Below are 19,666 nucleotides of genomic sequence, written 5' to 3'. Positions count from 1 at the left end.
CTGTTTAATGTTTTCCTTCATGCTAGCACTGGATCAGGGGTCAGCCAACTTTTTCATCAGGGGGCCGGTCCACTGTCCCTCAGACCTTGCGGGGGGCCAGACTATATTTTGAAAAAGACAAATACCTTGCAAGCCGGTCCCGCAGTTGCCTCCGGACCTGGAGGAGGAACACACTCTGCACGTGCTCAGAGCGCGTCTTGGCGGCGCCCACTCTCTGCTGTTGATGAGAAGCAGCTGCTCCATTGGCCAGTCTCCATGGAGCTCCCAGGAGGCGTTCACCACACGCTGTCACCCATCGTAGCACTGGGCAGGCGGTGTGCAACTCGCTTCTGTCCGGGGTGTTTCTTCCTGTCCTTGTAAAATGTTATGTCTATCTTTCCCCGGTTGTTGCTGTTCTCCATCATGCCTTGGGAGGAGCTGATATCCCATTGTTGTTCCAGAAATTTCTCCATCGCTCCGTCTTCATAGGGACTAAAAAAATGTTTACAAAAATAGGAAGATGATCAGGAATAAAGAAGCCGCTTTCATAATGAAAGAGGCATTGGAATGTCCTCAGTAGGACCATTTCTGTTTTACCTATTCACTAATTATATGTCTATTGGCCTCATCCTGCCAGAATGCCCTTGCAAATAGCTAGGAGCCTGCTGCAGTTACCTTGGCCTGCAGCCAATCTCTCGAGAGTAAGACTTCTCTGCTTGTAGCAGCTGTATAGATGAGGGGAGTTTGCCTTTTCAAACCCCTCCTGCACAACACTTGAAAACTTACTACAGTGGTACCTTGGTTTATGAACACAATTGGTTCCGGAAGTCTGTTCATAAACTGAAGCGTTCATAAACCGAAGCGAACTTTCCCATTGAAAGTAATGGAAAGTGAATTAATCCGTTCCAGATGGGTCTGTGGCGTTCGTAAACCGAAAATTCGTAAACTGAAGTGTTCGTAAACCGAGGTTCCACTGTATTTGTTTTGCACCCCTGGCTCCCTCGGCAATGGTCTAACAAGTTGTTGTTTTTAAGCATTTGTTTAAAGCGATGCTGTCAGGAGGGCGTTGCGGCTGCTCTCGAGTAAAGACGCTCCAGTCCGCGCTGTCTTTAAGAGTTTTATTGTGCATACTATTTACAGTGCAGAGATAGCAGAAAACATGACCACCTAGTCACTTTCAGAGTCCGGCAATGGCTTTCGTCTGCTTCGGGGCCAGCATAAAAGCCTGGGCACCCCGAAACGCCACCCCTTCGCCCTACGCCTGGGCGCGCGCCTCAATTTGGGCACCGGAAGGAGAGGTCTCCCCTCTTCCTGGCTGGGCTCCGACGTCTCACTGAGCCCCTCATCCGCTGTTCCCCGACCAGAGCAGTGCCAAGGCTCTGGCGCATCTCTGAGCCCTTCGTGCCCTCTCTGTACTCCAGAGTGTTGCCAGGGCTCGGACGCCTCACTGAGCCCTCCCTCCATTCTGCTCCATTCCTCGTTCCCTCCTCCTGACTCGCTGCTTGTGCTATCTCTGGGCGAAGTGCTGGTCAGGATGAAGGGGGGAGGGAGGCTCCCTGTAGGGCAGCGATGGGCAAGCTTTTGAGCTTGGTGTGTCAAAATTCGCCAAAAAAACTGAGCATAACTCGGGTGGTGTGTCACTTCGAGAGAAAAAACCACAATTTCGCGATATTTACAGTTTAAATAACAAAAATGTATAATTTTAATAAATAACTGTATTTAATAAACCAAAAACTAATTATTTAACCAAACCAAACCAAAAACCCCTTATTCATCACAAAGTGCCCAGAGTTGTTGAGCTTTTTGGGGGGAGCTGCTAACCAAAGTTTTGGAGGTTTTTTGGGTGTGTGTGTGCAAAAGTTGCTTTGCTTTTTTTTGGGGGGGTGCCCCAAAGCCGTTGTGCTTTTTTGGGGGGGGAAGAGAACAGAAATAAATGACGAATAATACCTTCGCTGGAACTAACACGCAGCACCGACATAGTCTGCCGAAGCGCAAAAAAAACCCCAGCACAGAACGGGTTAAAAAACGGACGCTGTTACAATTCGAACGGGTTAGAATTCGAACACGAATGGGCTGATGGGGCGTGCGCCAGCAGTGAGGGCTCTGCGTGTCACGTCTGACACGTGTGTCATAGGTTCGCCATCACTGCTGTAGGGGGTCCCCCTGACAGATGCCACATCAGTCCTCCCGAGATTTCATTCTTTCACTTTCACGAATACTCTTTGCAGCATTCCTCTCCCTCTGTTGACTTCCGGCCTCCGCCCGTACGGTCAGTGTTTTTTCCATTCTTACAACACAGCTTAACCCGCATAGCCTGCTCTGGCCTTATTTCCTCATAGATTAAAGAATGGCTTCTACACCCGTAAACCTGAGAACTGGACAAGACCGGAAATCTCACCTAAAAGGAGGGAAACGATGTGCTATGTGTATGCAACCAACCGCTACCCTTTCTATTACTGGCACTCAGTATTTCATTCGGTGTCGAAATGGCGCAAGGTGCTGGGCAGAACAAAAGAAGCCGTGCGGTATCAGCTCGGAGGAATCGCAGCCATCCCTAGATAAGCCAGGTAGGTGGAGGGAAGTTAGGTCATTGCAGTGAGCTGGGAGCACCTTCACATGGTAACAGTCTTTAAAGGAATGGTGTTACACTTTCAGATCTGGACGGACCAGAACAGGCATTACCTGCAATTAATACTCTGACATTTATTTATTTTGTTTTGCAAGCTTTAGATACTGCTCGATTGTAATAACACCTGGAAGCAATTAAGTAACAAAAGGCTAAAACGACAATTTTTTCAGGGAACAATCTATCTCATCCGGCAATAAGTCATTGGTCTGTTAGGGATTCTCCACCTTAAGCAAATCTGGATTTAGTTGCATGAAGCTCACTGGAAGACAACCACTCACCCAGCCCCAGGGGGCTTGTGGGAATAAAATGGAACAGAGAGAACTATGCTTATGGCCTTGAACTCCTTAAAGGAAAGGCAAAGTATAAATGTAGGCAATAAATGTGATGCAACATGGTAATTACCCGCAGATCTTAACTAAATTGCAACACCTGACCTCCACTATCGCTATGTCATGTTTGGTGTCAGTGCTGGCCAGCAAATCAACACTGGACTAAAGTTCTGTTTGTGGCAGCTGATTGGTTGCCTCCCTCTTCCCATGTTCCAGCTTGTCGATATCCTTGTTAAATTGAGGTGCCCAGAACCCGTCACAGGACTCCAGGTGTGGTTCACAACTGCACAGATCTGGAGATGCCAAGTGGGGATCAGTGGCTATCCTGGAGATTCTGCGGCCTAGATCCACAGGGGCACCAGTTGCCTATGGTTGTCCAAGAAGAGAATCTATGGCACACAGAAATGTTGACCTCCATTAACAATCACAGGGGCTGTGTTGCTGAGGGAAAACATTCTCTCCCTAATCTAGAAGTAAAATACCTGTAAGCTAGAAAGAAAGTTAGGCCTCTTAGCTGCTGTGAGTGTGTGGGGTTAGGAGTCAATACAGAGATGGGGACAAGGAGCAGGGTATCCCTATGAAGCACAAACCCCCATGCTTCTATGCTAATGAAGGTAAAAGAACATGTAATCGAGGGAGCAAATGTGTTTTCTTTCTTTTTTTTAATAATATTTTTGTTGGTTTTCAATTACAATCCGATAATAGCCTCATTACTGTATAACAATACCAATTTATTACAGTGGTACCTCTGTTTACATCCGCCCTGTCTTCTGTCCATTGCAGTGAACGGGTTACTTCCAGGTTTGCCGCTCGCGCATGCACAGAAGCGCTAAATCGTGCTATGCGCACAGCACAAAACTGCTCCGCGTGTGTGCGCAGAGCGGTGCTTTGTCGAGCGTCACTTTTGTCAAGCGGTCTGGGGCTCTGGAACGGATCCCGGACTCAAAACGAGGTACCACTCGATACAATTATTAATACCAATCATTCAAATACAGAATTATATAATTTAGATAAAGTGGGCCCCCACGTGCTAGAATTGGTGGCTTGATTATTTGCTTTACTTCTGTTTTCCAAAATCTTACTCATTTCCATTACATTCCAGTCATCAGAATAATCCCTTATACAACAACTGCAATGTTAATAACTTCTATTCGTGTTGACACATGAAATGATTTATAGAACTGCAATTGAGGAACTCAAACTATATCATTGTTCTTCCTGTGCTTGGCAATTATTCTGCCCATGATGTTTCTTCCTGTCCTTGTAAGATGTCACGTGTTGCCCTACTTTGTTTAGGTTCCTCGTGTCAATAATGTGCCCTTCCCAGCAGAACAGTGCCAAATCCCCTGCTTGGAGAGGTTTGGGTGATCTCCCTCTGCAGGTCAACAAGGTCAGAGCGTTGGGAATTCCTCCAAGCAGAGGGGTGGGGTAGCTCACCCGCGTTGACAGAGCAGGTTTGCTAGCGGTGCAGAAACGGCAGCCTGTCACATCTGTCACCAACGTGGGGAAATCACTTGGGGAAGGCTGGCCGGCTGTCGGGAATGGTATAAGATCCCTCAGCCCAGGAAGCTGGCAGCATTAGCACACACCGGTTCCCTGCATGAGGAAGGTAAGCATTCGCTTTCCAATTAGATAGCATAGGGGAATGGCTTTGGTGAGAGCACTGTGCATAAAGGTGCCCTCTCCATCTTTCTCCTCCCCTAAAAGAGGAGAGGCTATTCTTCCCAGGGCTACTGCACTCATCAGGAGTTCATGGCCCTTTCAGTCCTAAATGATTTTGCAAACTCCCTACTGTATTTTCTGGTTCGAAGTCTCCTCTGCATCTCACCCCAGCTGTGCCGAAACTGTTGTGATTCCATGCATTCCAGGGATTTTATGCCCTTGAGTGAAATGGCTGCAGAGTGAAGAATCCCCGTAGGAGGAGTTTCCCAGGGCAGCACTGAATAGTTTTTCTCTGTTGCATTTAGGAAGCTGAAATGTAGAATCTCAAAATTCTTCCTTTTACAACTAGAAAACCCATAGGGGCTACTGTGGTGGTGGAAAGGAAGATATGCTGAAATGTAGCTTCCTTACCTCCGGAAACCCTACAAAGACGTGACTAATTGCACTGCTATAGAAGTCTGCCAGGTGCTGTAATAAGCACAGAAATGATGCAGTGACTTGCCCAAAGGAATGTTATTTCTGGATTCAGGTGACAAGAACAAGGATGAGAGGGATCAAGAATATACGAGTAATCTGGATAGGGAGACAGGTTTTACTAAAGAAGCGAGGAAAATGGAATTCTGGTTTCCAAACTTACAGAAGAAAGAAGGCTTCAGTGTTATTCACCTATGTTCTATCATCATGAGGACTAGAATCCTGAAATAGCTACTGGATTCTGCATCAGAGGCCATTTGCTGCAGATTCTGAGATATACACCCTTGCCCATGCCATGGCTTTCATCAGAAGGGGCATATTTTTGTGCGCGCGATGTTCTAAGCTTTGATCTAACCACAGTATCTTTGCTGAATTTTGGGGCGGGCAGGTAGGAGGAATAATGGCCAAGCCCCTATTGCAAAGGGAGGAAGAAAACGAAGCTGTTGTGCAATGAGCAAGTTGTTAATACCGTAATTGTTTATATTCTGCTTGGAGCCGCCCCGACTGGCTGGGAAAACCCCAGCCAGATGAGTAGGGAAATAATAATAATAATAATAATAATAATAATAATAATAATAATAATAATAATAAATAAATAAATAAAATTATTAGTGGGTTGTGATGCCTAGGTCCAGATCAAGATGTGTAAAATGAAGGGCAGAATATAAATAGAAGAAGAGGAAGAGGAAGAGGAAGAGGAAGAGGAAGGGGAAGGGGAAGGGGAAGAGGAAGGGGAAGGGGAAGGGGAAGAAGAAGAAGAAGAAGAAGAAGAAGAAGAAGAAGAAGAAGAAGAAGAAGAAGAAGAAGAAGAAGAAGAAGAAGAAGAAGAAGAAGAAGAAGAAGAAGCAACAGCTGGATTGGCAGTCCAGGCTAAAATCTCTCTCTTTCTTTGGAGGAGAAAGACACAGTGAGTGGAACTTGACATTTTTTAGGAATTGGGCCCAACTGGGTGCAATCATAGCCACTAGAAAACTGAATGAAAATTGTGCCTAGGGATGTGTCAGCCATAGCTGCCAAGTTTTCCCTTTTCTCGCGAGGAAGCCTATTCAGCATAAGGGAAAATCCCTTTAAAAAAGGGATAACTTGGCAGCTATGGTGTCAGCTCTGCCTACAACAAGCTAGTCTCTTGCAGGTCCAACCAGTGGCTTTGAATTCAGAGATTTTGATGACACCACCGCAAACGACTTAAAAAAACAGTGTGAAGTGAGAGAGGTACCTAATTCTGTTGCTGCAGAAAAGGAGCTGGTTTGTGCAGGAGCAAAGTAGTTGCTGCGTGCACAGCAACTGTTTGACTCAACCCTTGGCATGAATCATCCTGCCTTCTGCACATTCAAGCAGGCAAACAAGCATACCCACTTGGTTTATGAGGGAGGAAAGTTCACCAAGCTACAAAATTACCCCTCAGATAGATAACAGAGAACTTTGTTTATTCTTGGAAAGGCATGTACCGTGTCTGGTGAAATTGAATGAGTTAGATAGGGCTGAACAGGGTGGGAGACCAGCTGTTTCCTCACCCAGAGATGTGGGCAGTGTGTGTGTGTGTTCAGACTTGCTGTTAAATCATTTTTAGGCTAGGGGTGATTCCTTCCTGATGGGAAGAATAGGTTGCACCAAGCAGGGAAGACACCTCTTTTCTTGGAAGGATATGTAGTCTTAATGTTGTACTAAGTGTCCTTGCAGATACCTGCTTCTGCCAGGTAATGTTCCCAGTCCCCGTCTGGCTTTTATTTTTTAGAAGCTAAAAAAAGGTAAAGGGACCCCTGACTATTAGGTCCAGTTGTGACCGACTCTGGGGTTGCACGCTCATCTCGCATTATTGGCTGAGGGAGCCGGCGTATAGCTTCCGGGTCATGTGGCCAGCATGACAAAGCCGCTTCTGGCAAACCAGAGCAGCACATGGAAACGCCATTTACCTTCCTGCTGTAGCGGTTCCTATTTATCTACTTGCATTTTGACATGCTTTCGAACTGCTAGGTTGGCAGAAGCTGGGACCAAGCAACGGGAGCTCACTCCGTCACAGGGATTCGAACCGCCGACCTTCTGATCAGCAAGCCCTAGGCTCAGTGGTTTAACCACAGCTAGATAAGCGCAAAAAAATTGACACTTCCGGAAGGGCTCCTTCTTCCATGTGTTTCCGTCAAGTTTGTTTCAGGGTCGATCTGCACATTCCCTGCATCTTCAGACTATAGGTGATCTGTCATAGCTGCAATACTGGGTGCCTCAGAGATGTGAGTGACGCTGTGGTCTAAACCACTGAGCCTCTTGGGCTTGCCGATCAGAAGGCCGGTGGTTCGAATCCCCGTGACAGAGTGAGCTCCCATTGCTCTGTCCCAGCTCCTGCCAACCTAGCAGTTCGAAAGCATGCCAGCGTGAGTAGATAAATAGGCACCGCTGCAGCAGGAAGGTAAACGGCGTTTCCGTGCACTCTGGTTTCCATCATGTGTTCTGTTGCGCCAGAAGCAGTTTAGTCCTGCTGGCCACATGACCTGGAAAGCTGTCTGTGGACAAACAGCAGCTCCCTTGGCCTGAAAGTGAGATGAGTGCCACAACCCCCTAGTCGCCTTTGACTGGACTTAACCATCCAGGGGTCATTTACATTTTTCTGGGTGCCTGTTTGCTGCTGTTCAGCAAGCCTAGCAAGGTCCAAACTGACAGTTCCGCTGACAAAAATATGCTCCATTGCATGTTCTGAGCAAGCTGATGTAACACACCACAATCCTGACTGCATCTACAGTGGTACCTCGGGTTAAGAACTTATTTCGTTCTGGAGGCCCGTTCTTAACCTGAAATTGTTCATAACCTGAGGTACCACTTTAGCTAATGGGGCCTCCCGCTGCCGCCATGCCGCTACTGCGCAATTTCTGTTCTCATCCTGAAGCAAAGTTCTTAACCTGAGGTACTATTTCTGGGTTAGCGGAGTCTGTAACCTGAAGAGTCTGTAACCTGAAGAGTCTGTAACCTGAGGTACCACTGTACTTGGAAGTAAGTCCCCCTGAGGGACAATAGGGCTTACTCCCAGGTAAGTCCCTAGTCTTGTATGCACTTATCTGGGAGTAAGGCCTATCTAACTCAAGGGGGTTATTTTCTGAGCAGACATGTATATGATTGTGGTGGTAACTGAAATGCAATGTTACATCTGGAGAAAGTTTGGGAGTGTATGATATGTTACTGAGGAGTAATAAGAGAAAAAATATGTGTCGGTCAGCTGCATTCATGGACAGCTGTTGTTGCTAGGCACTTTTCACGGAGAAGTCAGACATACGGTGCTTTGCACTAATCTAATCTGGAAGTCACCAAGGTTATGTGTGACCTCATAGCAAGATCTTTCATATCCAGGAAAGAACGCTGTCTGTCACAGCTGCCTGAACAAAAGCCAGGTTCAAAAATAAACTACAGTGGTACCTTGGTTTACAAACACAATTGGTTCCGGAAGTCTGAAGCATACTTAACCTGAATCGAACTTTCCCATTGAAAGTAATGGAAAGTGGATTAATCTGTTCCAGACGGTCCGTAGAGTACTTAAACTGAAGCGTACTTAACCTGAAGCGAACTTTCCCATTGAAAGTAATGGAAAGTGGATTAATCTGTTCCAGACGGGTCCGCGGAGCATTCAACCTGAAGTGTACTTAACCCGAGGTATGAGTGTAATTGGTTCCGAAAGCCTGTACTTAACCTTAAGCGTGCTTAACCTGAAGCGAACTTTCCCATTGAAAGTAATGGAAAGTGGATTAATCCATTCCAGACAGGTCTGCAGACTACTACTACTTATTATTATTTATACCCCGCCCACCTGGCTGGGTTTCCCATGCCACTCTGGGCGGCTTCCAACAAATACCAAAATACATTAAAATACCACAGATTAAAAACTTCCCTAAACAGGGCTGCCTTTAGGTGTTTTCTAAATGTCAGGTAGTTGTTTATCTCCTTGACCTCCGATGGGAGGGCGTTCCACAGGGCGGGTGTCACTACCGAAAAGGCCCTCTGCCTGGTTCCCTGTAGCTTTGATACAGGCCCTCGGCGCTGGATCTCAGTGTCCGGGCTGAATAATGGGGGTGGAGACGCTCCTTCAGGTATATAGGACCGAGGCCGTTTACTTAAACTGAAAATACTCAAACCGAGGCGTACTTAAACCGAGGTATGACTGTATGCACTTGACCGTTCATTCACTAATAAAACACAAAGGAAAGTTTTGTAAACAGTTCCAAGAACATTCTGCACACATGTGTATCTCTGGACAGCTTTCTAGGTATTTGCAGATCAATTGCAGCAGAACACGTTGTGCATTGGAGAACGGTGTGTGTGTGTGTGTGTGTGTGTGTGTCCGTGTCCATTTTTTCCAGGGTGCAGCTTTGAATGCTATGGAAACATGATTTGATCAGAGACTCTTGATTGGGTACAAAAAAAAATAGAACTTGTGGACCATCAGCATTTGTTTTGCAACACCAGTCAAGGGTCCTTCAAAAGCCACTTTCTACATAGCTTCTCAAGTGAAGAAGTGAAAGTTGCATGTTCTGAAGACAGGCTTTGCCATTCAGGATGACGTGGGGGGTGCGTTTGGTCTGGGGTTGTTGTGAACCACTGCTTTTCCTCATTGGCCGCCAGCTCACATTCAGCAGTCCAGCCCCTTGAGATTTATTTGTTCCTCCCCTTCCCCCCCCCCTGCCTCATTGCTTCAGGTGCCAGCTGGCTCCACAATCAAAGGCAGACGAGATGTTGCAGCCATGGCTGAGCCTCCTACCTATGCTTTTCTGTGTCTCCGTGGACGGTACAGGTAAGACTCGACCTATATGCACCCAGCGCTTTGCTAACTGTTCTCACAAAGCCTCTTCTTGGGTGACAAACAAATGAGTTTGAGAAGTTTGGCTGTAGGAATGGGCAGGGGCATGAATTATGTTTGAAATCACAGGTGTCCAGGTCTTAAAGTCCCGGCCAGGGAATATGCTGCTTCTAACCCTGCCTCAAAACTTCCACTATTCCTGCATGCTTTTGCCGGATGGATAACCAGATAGCCTCGCGAGCGCTATTCATTACTGTTTTAAATTTTCTCTCTTCACGAAGGGCATGTTCTGATAGGCCTAATATGAGTCAGCCAATACTGACTTGCATTAGCTGAGCAGTGTGTTAATTTTACAGTCCTGGCTTCGGTTGCCAAAGGGCAGCCCAGTTCATTCAGGCATAGCCTACAATCCTGTAACTACTTACCTGGTGGTTGCCTGATTTCCCTCTGTGCCAGCCCAGCCCTTGCCACCAACACACCTCCAGGCAGTTGGGCATGGAGCCTGTGCACCAGCCCAGCGCTTGCCACCAGAGCTAAGCTGGGCTGCACTGTGCCATCTGCCTGCCCGCAGAGCGGGGAGACTGGCTGGCAACACAGCCCTTGACGAGTGAACACCCCCAGTACTGGCCAAGCAGCCATTCAGTGAGAGACCCCCCCTTGCCTGCAGGCACCTGGTTTGCTATGCCCCCCCTGGATCCCCATGCTATGCCCCTGGGTCTGTGCTTTTTTGGTCTGTGTCTGAGCCACTTTCCCCACAGAAACCCGCTCTTTAACACCTGCTTTCTTCTGTCCCACTGTCTGCTTGCTCACTCCAATTGTGATATTTCTTTTTTTTAAATAATGATTTTTATTGATTTTATAAACACAAAAGAGAGAAACAAAAGATCAACAACAACTTCAAAAGCAGTAGAACACATTAAAGAACAATAACATAACAATAAAAAAGAAAGAAAACAAACATCTAAATCCAAATTCAAATTTCTTTAACATTATGTATAGGGACCTCCTCGAGTTCCCTCCATCTGCTCTTCATTTCATTTTTATCTTTTAGCAATTTCTAATGCATTTTTATATACATATCTTAAAATTTCAAATCTATCCTTTCTGTATACAGTGGAACCTCGGTTTATGAACACCTCGGTTTATGAATTTTCGGTTTATGAACGCCGCGGACCCATCTAGAACGGATTAATTCATTTTCCATTACTTTCAATGGGAAAGTTCGCTTCAGTTTATGAACAGACTTCCGGAACCAATTGTGTTCATAAACCGAGGTACCACTGTACTTCACTTAGATTTTAAATCCTCAGCTTCTATACAATTCTAAATCTATTCTTGGTATACAATTTTTGCATGTTTTTTCAAATAGATTTTAAAGTCTTTCCACTCTTCTTCTGTCGCTTCTTCTCCCCGGTCGCGGATTCTTCCGGTCATCTCAGCCATTTCCATGTACTCCATCATCTTCATTTGCCAATCGCCCACTGTTGGTAATTCATGGGATTTCCAGTTCTTAGCTAGCAGAACTCTTGCCGCCGTTATGGCATACATAAAAAAATTAACATTTTTCTTAGGAATCTCTCTCCCGACTATACCCAATAGAAAAGATTCTGGTTTCTTGGTAAATGTGTTTTTCAACACTCTCTTTAGTTCATTATAATCAATTGTGATATTTCAATCCTGCCCTTTCCAGATTATTCCACATTGCACATGGACTCGGTGACTGGGGTTTTGGAAGACTTTGAATCCCAGCTGAAGGGGACCCCGGACCAGACTGTGACAGAGCTTTTCCGGGAGCTGAAGTGTTGCGAGGGCGAGCTCTGCCAGCTTCTGCTCGGCCCCGTGACATCGGCGCCCTCAGACGTGTCTTACCTGAGTGAGCCGCAGAGCATTTTCTTCAAAAACCTGGTGAACCACGAGGTTGATGACGCCTCCTTGGTAGAACATGGGGTGGTCTTGACTCCTGATGGGACTACCGTTTCGCTCAGTCCTCTTCTTGCTGGGATAGCTGCAGGGCTCCAGAGGAACCATACGGAGACTTATAGTTCTGTGGTACAGCTACCCCCTACTCTGGAGCCCCTCTTCGCCACGACGATTGCCATGGACCTCGGCAAAGCCTTTCTCCTCTTTCACACCAACCAAAGCCAGGTGACCTTGGGACCAGATGGCTGCTGGGACAGCATCTCTGCACCTCAAACATTCACCTTGATGGGTGCTCCCTCGCCTCTTCCGGATGCTTTTATCAATGGTGCAATGGATGGCCTCATTCTAGGCACTTACTTGGCAGAGAAAGCAGATCCGCCATCCAACATCAGTGTCCTGCTGAAGGATTATTATGGCGGAGAGGGCCTAGGAGCTGAAAGCCCGATGCGGAGCAACTTCCGACGAAAGAACTTTGCAGCTCTGGTGAGCGAGGAAAAGCTGAGGATGCAAGTAGAGGATTCGCTCCTCCTGCTCCGGAGGCTGAATGAAAGCAACCCCTTGTTTGATGGCCTCACGGATGAAGAATTGAGATCCGTCGCAAACCAGGCTGTGGAAGAATTCACGGCATTGTATGTAGGTATGGATCACATGTGGGAAACCATATCTCCAGGACGGGTTTATTCCTGTCTCCTGTGTACTTAGGTTGGAGAACTACACTGGCAAAATTCAAAGAAGGGCACAATCTCAGATTGTTTCGAAAAGGGCAATACATTCAGCTTTAAATGCACCCTGAATCATATCCCCTCCCACACCCCTTGTTGTTGTTGTTTAGTCGTGTCCGACTCTTCGTGACCCCATGGACCATAGCACGCCAGGCACTCCTGTCTTGCACTGCCTCCCGCAGTTTGGTCAAACTCATGTTCGTAGCTTCGAGGACACTGTCCAACCATCTCGTCCTCTGTCGTCCCCTTCTCCTAGTGCCCTCAATCTTTCCCAACATCAGGGTCTTTTCCAGGGGGTCTTCTCTTCTCATGAGGTGGCCCAAGTCTTGGAGCCTCAGCTTCACGATCTGTCCCCTTCATGGTTGATCCCCTTCATGGATCAACAGCCCTTGTTAGAGGTCCCTAAATGTAAAGTTATTTCTCTCTACTAGTTCTCTGTTTGTCTCCTACCCTATTCCATCCTAAACAACAGATCCTCTTACTACATAGATGGGATGCTGCCCACAAGTTCTTCTTTTCAAAGCCCCTTGCCCACGTGGTCCATTTATTTAACATACTGTAATCATATCCCACTTTTCTGCTAAGACGTTTGGGGCAAATTGCACAGACTCTCATTTTGTGGGAGGGGAAGGGAAAGAGTAGAGGACATGGATCTCACTGCAGACCCAGGGAAAAAAGAAGAAGTTGGAATGCCCCCCCCCGGCGTTTCCTCCTCCTCTCTGCATTTCTGCAGAACACACCTTCCTCCACCATGAGCAACTGGGTGCAGGCCTTCCCTCCCCCCCGCTTGCCCCTCCCCTCCCACCCATGTGCAAATCATTTTGGGCTGCTTGTCTGCCTCCCATGACCCCTCCCCACCTGCTACCCCTTGCCCCCTTGCCTCTCATCCTGGCCAGCCTGCCTGCCTCTCCCCAGCTGCCCTCGTTCAGACGTGCTTGAAAATGGGGCCGTGAGGGAGGAAGGCATCAACTTGCACAAAATATTGGGGGTTGGTGGCCCCCGTAAATATTTTATTGGGGGGCAAAGGGGCCAGCGCCCCATAGAGTTGGTGCCTATGACCTTAGCAATGTAGACTGTAGATGAACACATACCTCTCAATCATCCTGAATTGAGTGGGACCTCCTGGAATTATGGAAGCTGTCCTTGCTGCTGGCTGGATCCTGGGATGTCTCAGTTTGGGGTCGATTGCTCTAGCACGAGTCAGCTGGCTCCCGTAAGAGCTTGGGACCAATTCCCATCACTAGGATGTTGGAGGGTATGTGAATGCGAAATGTAACCAGGCAGGGGGGACCATATGAGCCTGGGTTATCCTGATGCACAAGGATAGCTGAGGGAGAAATCACATAATAGCTCTAAGCACGTGGGGAGCTGGTTGTCTGTGATCTGGCCCTACGATGCAGGTGGCGCTATGGTCTAAACCACTGAGCCTCTTGGGCTTGCCGATCAGAAGGTTGGTGGTTCGAATCCCTGTGATGGGGTGAGCTTCTGTTGCTTTGTCCCAGCTCCTGCCAACCTAGCAGTTCGAAAGCATGCCAGTGCAAGTAGATATATAGGTACCACTGCGGCGGGAAGGTAAACGGCGTTTCCTTGTGCTCTGGTTTCCGTCACAGTGTCCCGTTGCGCCAGAAGTGGTTTAGTCATGCAGGCCATGTGACCCGGAAAGCTGTCTGTGGACAAACACCAGCTCCCTCGGCCTGAAAGCAAGATGAGCGCCATAACCCCATAGTTGCCTTTGACTGGACTTAACTGCCCAGGAGTCCTTTACCTACCTTTACCTAGAAGCTGTGCCTCAAGCAACACCTTTGTCCTACAATTTGCCCCTCCACCAAGCAGACATGCTGGCTGACCTGCTTTTTAACTGCATGACCTACTTCTCCCCCTCACAGAGTGTCCTGCAATCATCCCACGGTGCATGTGGGGTGCCCAGCCCTACAGAGGAACACCCGCGCAGCTTCAATTGCCCTTGCGCTTCGTGTACATCCACCACACTCACAGCCCTGCAAAGCCATGCCGAAGCTTCCCATCGTGTGCAGCGGACATGCGCTCAATGCAGAGATTCCACCAGGATTTCCGTGGCTGGGATGACATTGGCTACAGGTAAGTCCTATTCCAACACACAGCTAGGAATGGACAGATCTGTCGTCACCTGTTAAGAGTTGTTTTCATAGGTTTTTCATTCCATTTCTGCATTGATGTGCATTAAAAAAAATTCAAAACAATGCTTTCTAAACCGTATCTAAATGTGTATTGTCTCTCGCCATGCATATCTAAAGGCAGATTCCAATCAGCTGCGAAATAACTGTCTTGCAACCTTTGAAGAAGTGCAGATTCTGGTGGATAACTTAGTTCACATTTGTGTGTTAGGGTGGATCTAAACACAGGAAAGCAACGCTATAAATAAGCCAGAAATTACATCGTTTTAACAAAAGAAAAAAAATCTCCATGGAAAATAGCGTTTTAACATTTCCTCCTCTCTGGCGCCACCTGGTGTTGCATGTTTATAGTGCATTCAAATCGCTGTTTCTTTGCTAATGCAGCTGAGTCCTTATTCCACCCAGGGCGTATCAAGGCCATTTAATTAATGAGTATCAATGAATATCAAATTCCTCAAGCGTCCCTATGTTTGATGCACTGGAGGCTCAAAGAAGATTCCCCAGTGCAGAATCCCGCGAAAGGTGAATTGAGTTCTGGAAGTTGGGGTGAAATTGCAGTTAGACGTCCTTCCCATCCCAACCCATGCCATTCTTGGCTAAAAATAAACAAATGAGGCATAGTTCTCTGTGTTTCAGGTGCACCACTTAACTCCAGACTGCTGGTGGGGGCTCATTTAAATAAATAACTAAAAGCCCTGCACAAAGAAAGCTAGCATCAAATAGGAAAGCCAGTCTAGAACCTATTTCCAGACTTCTAGTTTGGGCATATTTTTTTCACGGTTGTTGAGCATTCCATCTTGCCAGGTGCCTTCTCACCTATGGCCTGAAGTGATACACTCCAAACAAACGTTTATTACCACACCAAGAACTATGAAATTCCCAAATCAAGAAAAGGACCATAATCTAGTCCAGCTTCTGATCCCCAAAGCTTAATTTCACTCCTTTTGACACTGGAGTAGAAGACTAGAGTTCATGGAATAGGTGGGCTTTTTTAAAATCTGGAACTCACCAGAACTCAGTTCCAGCACTTCTCAGATGGGAGACATTGCCATTATAAGAGAATGAGGGAGGTGTTCAGGATGAGTTCCTGCGCCTCTTTTTCTAGAAAAAAAATAGAAACATGGAACTGGATGATAGCCCACTTTTCAACTCGAAAACCAGATTGCAGACTGCGTTTTGCTCCCATGTATGCAAAGCTGTGGGCAGTGTTCAAGCAGCACACCCTGTCAGCGCAAACATTCCTGCTTCCGCAATGGGACTTTTCCGCTTCTGCCCCCTGCATGTGCCCCACACCCTCCCCAAATCTGATCCAGAGCATTGTGAGAGCCCCAGAAACATATTTAGGGGACATGATAATGATAAAAAATTCATATGCCGTCCATCTGACTGGGTTGCCCCAGCCACTCTGGGTGGCTTCCAACAAATTAAACACATCCAGCGCAGTAAAACATGATGATAGTCATTGTTTGGATGGGGGGGGGCTTTTATCCATTTCCACAGTCACACAATCAATCAGTCAATCAATCAGGAGCTGAACTGGGTCCCACACAGCCACAAAAACAAATAAACCGAAAGAGCCTCAAAAACAAAAACGCAAAATAAATAGCAAAATAATAATAATAATAATAATAATAATAATAATAATAATAATAATAATAATAATATATTATTTATACCCCGCCCATCTGGATGGGTTCCCCCAGCCACTCTGGGCGGCTTCCAACAAAACATTAAAATACAGAAACCAAACATTAAAAGCTTCCCTAAACAGGGCTGCCTTGAGATGCCTTCTAAAGGTCTGGTAATTGTTGTTCTCTTTGACCTCTGGTGGGAGGGCGTTCCACAGGGTGGGTGCCACTACCGAGAAGGCGCTCTGCCTGGTTCCCTGTAACTTGGCTTCTTGTAGCGAGGGAACCGCCAGAAGACCCTCGGCGCTGGACCTCAGTGTCCGGGCAGAACGATGGGGGTGGAGACGCTCCTTCAGGTCTCCGATGGGGGTGGAAACGCTCCTTCAGGTCTCCAAAAACAAAAGCGCCAAACTTAATCTGTTCAGGAAGTCCATTTGACTTCTGAAATGTTCAAAAACCAAGGCGCAGCTTCTGATTGGTGCAGGTGCCCCAGAAACAATAGCTGACAGACACATCGGTCGTTCGGCTTCCGAAAAACGTTCGAAAACCGGATTACTTACTTCTGGGTTTTTGGCGTTTGAGAACCAAGGTACCATTGTACCAAGGTGTTTGAGAACCAAGGTACCACAGTATAGAGAGAGAGGGAGGGAGGGAGGGAGAGAGGGAGGGAGAGAGAATGTCAGCAAGACTGAGCTCCTTGGTAAGACAACACTTATCTTCTCTCCCTGCACAGCTATGTTGTCGGAGGTGATGGATACATCTACCAGGGGCGAGGCTGGCACTGGGTAGGGGCACACACATTGAGCTACAACACCCTAGGCTACGGCATCAGCTTCATCGGGGACTACAAGGAGGCGCTGCCGGATGCCCACAACATGGAGCTGGTGAAGAACAATTTCATAAAGTGCGCTGTGAGGGGCTCCAAGCTGCAAGCCAACTACACCATCCATGGGCACCGCCAGATGGGGAACACCCTATGCCCGGGAGACAGACTCTTCAAAGAGATTCAAACCTGGAAAGGTTTCGCAGAGAGGTGCTTTACGGACAAGGGTGTTCACCGCTGCATCTAACGCAGAGCTTCCTGATGTTGTTTCCTGGTGTGAGAGGAGAGTTTCCAAGAACCCATCATCCCGCAGACTGGGGGAAGCGTGCCATCAATGCCCAAGTCCAACACCAGGGGGCGGATGTTCAACACCTGCAAGGAAGCAAGGGCCGAATTCAAAATCCTTAAGCAAAATAGATGATGACAGTCACACAATACTTTGATTTGAAAATTTGGGGAATGCAAATATAAGATACACGGGACTATGGGGGAGGCAGTGGTGTGGAAGAGAGGGACTGAAAATAGAGAAATCTGTCCGAGAATTACACAGCCAGCCCACTGCGTGCCTCTGCTCCTGTCTGCAAGGGCAAAGATGCAGAATAGAGATACAGAGCCACTGAAAAAAGGCACTTTCATGTGCAAATGTTGTGTTTTCCCTGATGATAACAACATGCCGTCCCAAATCAGAGCAGGGCAATACCATGCTACAGTACATCCAAAGGCAGATCTAGCGGGGCGAGACCCTGCAACTATGACGTCCAACGGAAGGGAAGAGGTGGGAGAGGGTGCCGGATTTTGGCATTGCCCAGGGTGCCACTGAAATTTGAGCTCTGCCACAGCTATATCATCAGCCCCGGACCCGAAAGCCATAGCGGGAGATTGCACCATCTAGCTACATGTAAGATGACCGTTGTTAAAAGAAGAATACATTTACATAGCTGCCACTTCTCCCGTATTCCCCGGGAAACCCCCGTTTTTCCAGCTGTTCCCAGCTGAAAAAACAGATTTTTGTTTTGTTTCCCCCCGGTTTATTCTGGCGCGGCGGCCATTTTGGAACTGGGCGGAGCAGCATCAAAAGTTGCTTCTGTGCATGCTCTGCCCAGTTCCAAAATGGCGGCAGCGCTACTTCCTGCTTTCTCAGACAGGAACTTGGCAGGTATGCATTTAATTCCCTTATGGGGTATCTAAAGGTAAAGGGTAAAGGGGCCCCTGACCATCAGGTCCATTCGTGTCCAACTCTGGGGTTGTGGTGCTCATCTTGCTCTATAGGCCGAGGGAGCCGGCGTTTGTCCGCAGACAGCTTCCGGGTCATGTGGCCAGCATGACAAAGCTGCTTCTGGCAAACCAGAGCAGCGCACGGAAACGCCGGTTACCTTCCCGCCGGAGCGGTCCCTATTTATCTGCTTGCACTTTGATGTGCTTTCGAACTGCTAGGTGGGCAGGAGCTGGGACCGAGCAACGGGAGCTCACCCTGTTGCGGGGATTCGAACCGCTGACCTTCTGATCAGCAAGCCCTAGACTCTGTGGTTTAACCCACAGCGCCACCTGGGTCCCTATGGGGTATCTAGAGCCCGTATAGAGCCCCTCAGGAGATCTCTATTGGTCAGAGAAAATAACAGAGGCCAACCAGAGTTAATTGAAAGCAAAGCGGCAAAGCTACAGAAAAAGAAGGATCATTTTACCATGTGTGGTGGGAACGTAAGAAAGTTAAAAGTTTTGGGGAAATGATATATAATGAAATGAAAAAGATGTTGAAATATACATTTGTAAAAAAGAACCTGAAGCATTTTTGTTAGGCATTGTAGGTGAAGATGTTAATTGACAGGACAATAAATTGTTTATGTATGCAAGGATAGCAGCAAGAGTATTGATGGCACAGAAATGGAAACAGGAAGAATTACCGACCAAAGAAGAGTGGCAGATGAAATTAATGGACTATGCAGTTCAATGGATAAGATGACGGGGAGAATTGGAAACCGACGGGATCAGAGGTTCTTAGAAGATTGGGAAAAAATTGTGAACTATTTGAAAGATAGCTATAAAAAGCAGATCACGCTAGTAGGATTACAAGAAGTTCTGTAAAGAGGATTACATGAAATCTTGCAGGAGAAAAAAGGAAAGATATTGAGTTATGGTGTATTTATAAGTAACAGTGAGATAATGAAATTTAAGATTAAGTGATGAAGAAGGGAAATCATCAGGCGCGGCTGAGGGAAGTCAAAAAACTGTATAAGATATGAATGAATGTAATAAGATGTTTGGAAACTATATGTAAAAATAATAAAAAATTATATTAAAAGAAAAGAAAAAGAAAGAAAGCAAAGTGGCTAGTAAGCCTGATCTTTATTAAAGGAAATAAACTGTTGCAACAGGGTCCCCACTCATCACACACAGGAGAGAGAACTCTGAACCATGGTGTGCAAGTCCCTATAAAGACTTTTGAAATAGCCCAAGACTACCCCCCAAAACATCATACATACATCACAGAAGGAGGCGGTCTCTGGCAGAAATTTGAGAGTGTTGCTTCTCTCCTGCCTGCCAGGGTACCTGATACAGTCATACCTCATGTT

General features: G+C 46.9%; 1 protein-coding gene across 3 annotated transcripts; it reads left to right on the top strand.

The window, feature by feature from the left end:
- Positions 1 to 4,294: 4,294 nt before the first annotated feature.
- On the top strand, positions 4,295 to 19,415 carry PGLYRP2 (peptidoglycan recognition protein 2). 3 transcript variants are annotated; one of them, XM_088658373.1, is made up of 6 exons: positions 4,303 to 4,546; positions 8,577 to 8,709; positions 9,750 to 9,844; positions 11,541 to 12,407; positions 14,379 to 14,589; positions 17,007 to 19,415. In XM_088658373.1, exons 3-6 carry the CDS (start codon positions 9,784 to 9,786, stop codon positions 17,341 to 17,343), a joined length of 1,476 nt encoding a protein of 491 aa, XP_088514499.1. In that variant the 5' UTR covers positions 4,303 to 4,546; positions 8,577 to 8,709; positions 9,750 to 9,783; the 3' UTR covers positions 17,344 to 19,415. The 3 variants fall into 3 exon arrangements, with proteins under 3 accessions (XP_034953252.2, XP_088514499.1, XP_034953251.2); XM_035097361.3 differs by lacking the exon at positions 8,577 to 8,709 and having other exon boundaries at positions 4,295 to 4,546; positions 11,541 to 12,403; XM_035097360.3 differs by lacking the exon at positions 8,577 to 8,709.
- Positions 19,416 to 19,666: the final 251 nt, after the last annotated feature.

The sequence above is a fragment of the Zootoca vivipara genome, chromosome 15 (genome assembly GCF_965207765.1).
Source record: "Zootoca vivipara chromosome 15, rZooViv2.hap1.1, whole genome shotgun sequence".
NCBI lineage: Eukaryota > Metazoa > Chordata > Lepidosauria > Squamata > Lacertidae > Zootoca > Zootoca vivipara.
This window is presented reverse-complemented; position numbering and strand designations above follow the sequence as displayed.

Bases quoted from the DNA above. Each gene is read 5' to 3' on its own strand.
- PGLYRP2 (XM_035097360.3), top strand. From the start codon at position 9,784: ATGTTGCAGCCATGGCTGAGCCTCCTACCTATGCTTTTCTGTGTCTCC. The intron at 9,845-11,540 runs GTAAGACTCGAC...TGCCCTTTCCAG, and splicing joins TGTCTCCGTGGACGGTACAG to ATTATTCCACATTGCACATG. The intron at 14,590-17,006 runs GTAAGTCCTATT...CTCCCTGCACAG, and splicing joins TGGGATGACATTGGCTACAG to CTATGTTGTCGGAGGTGATG.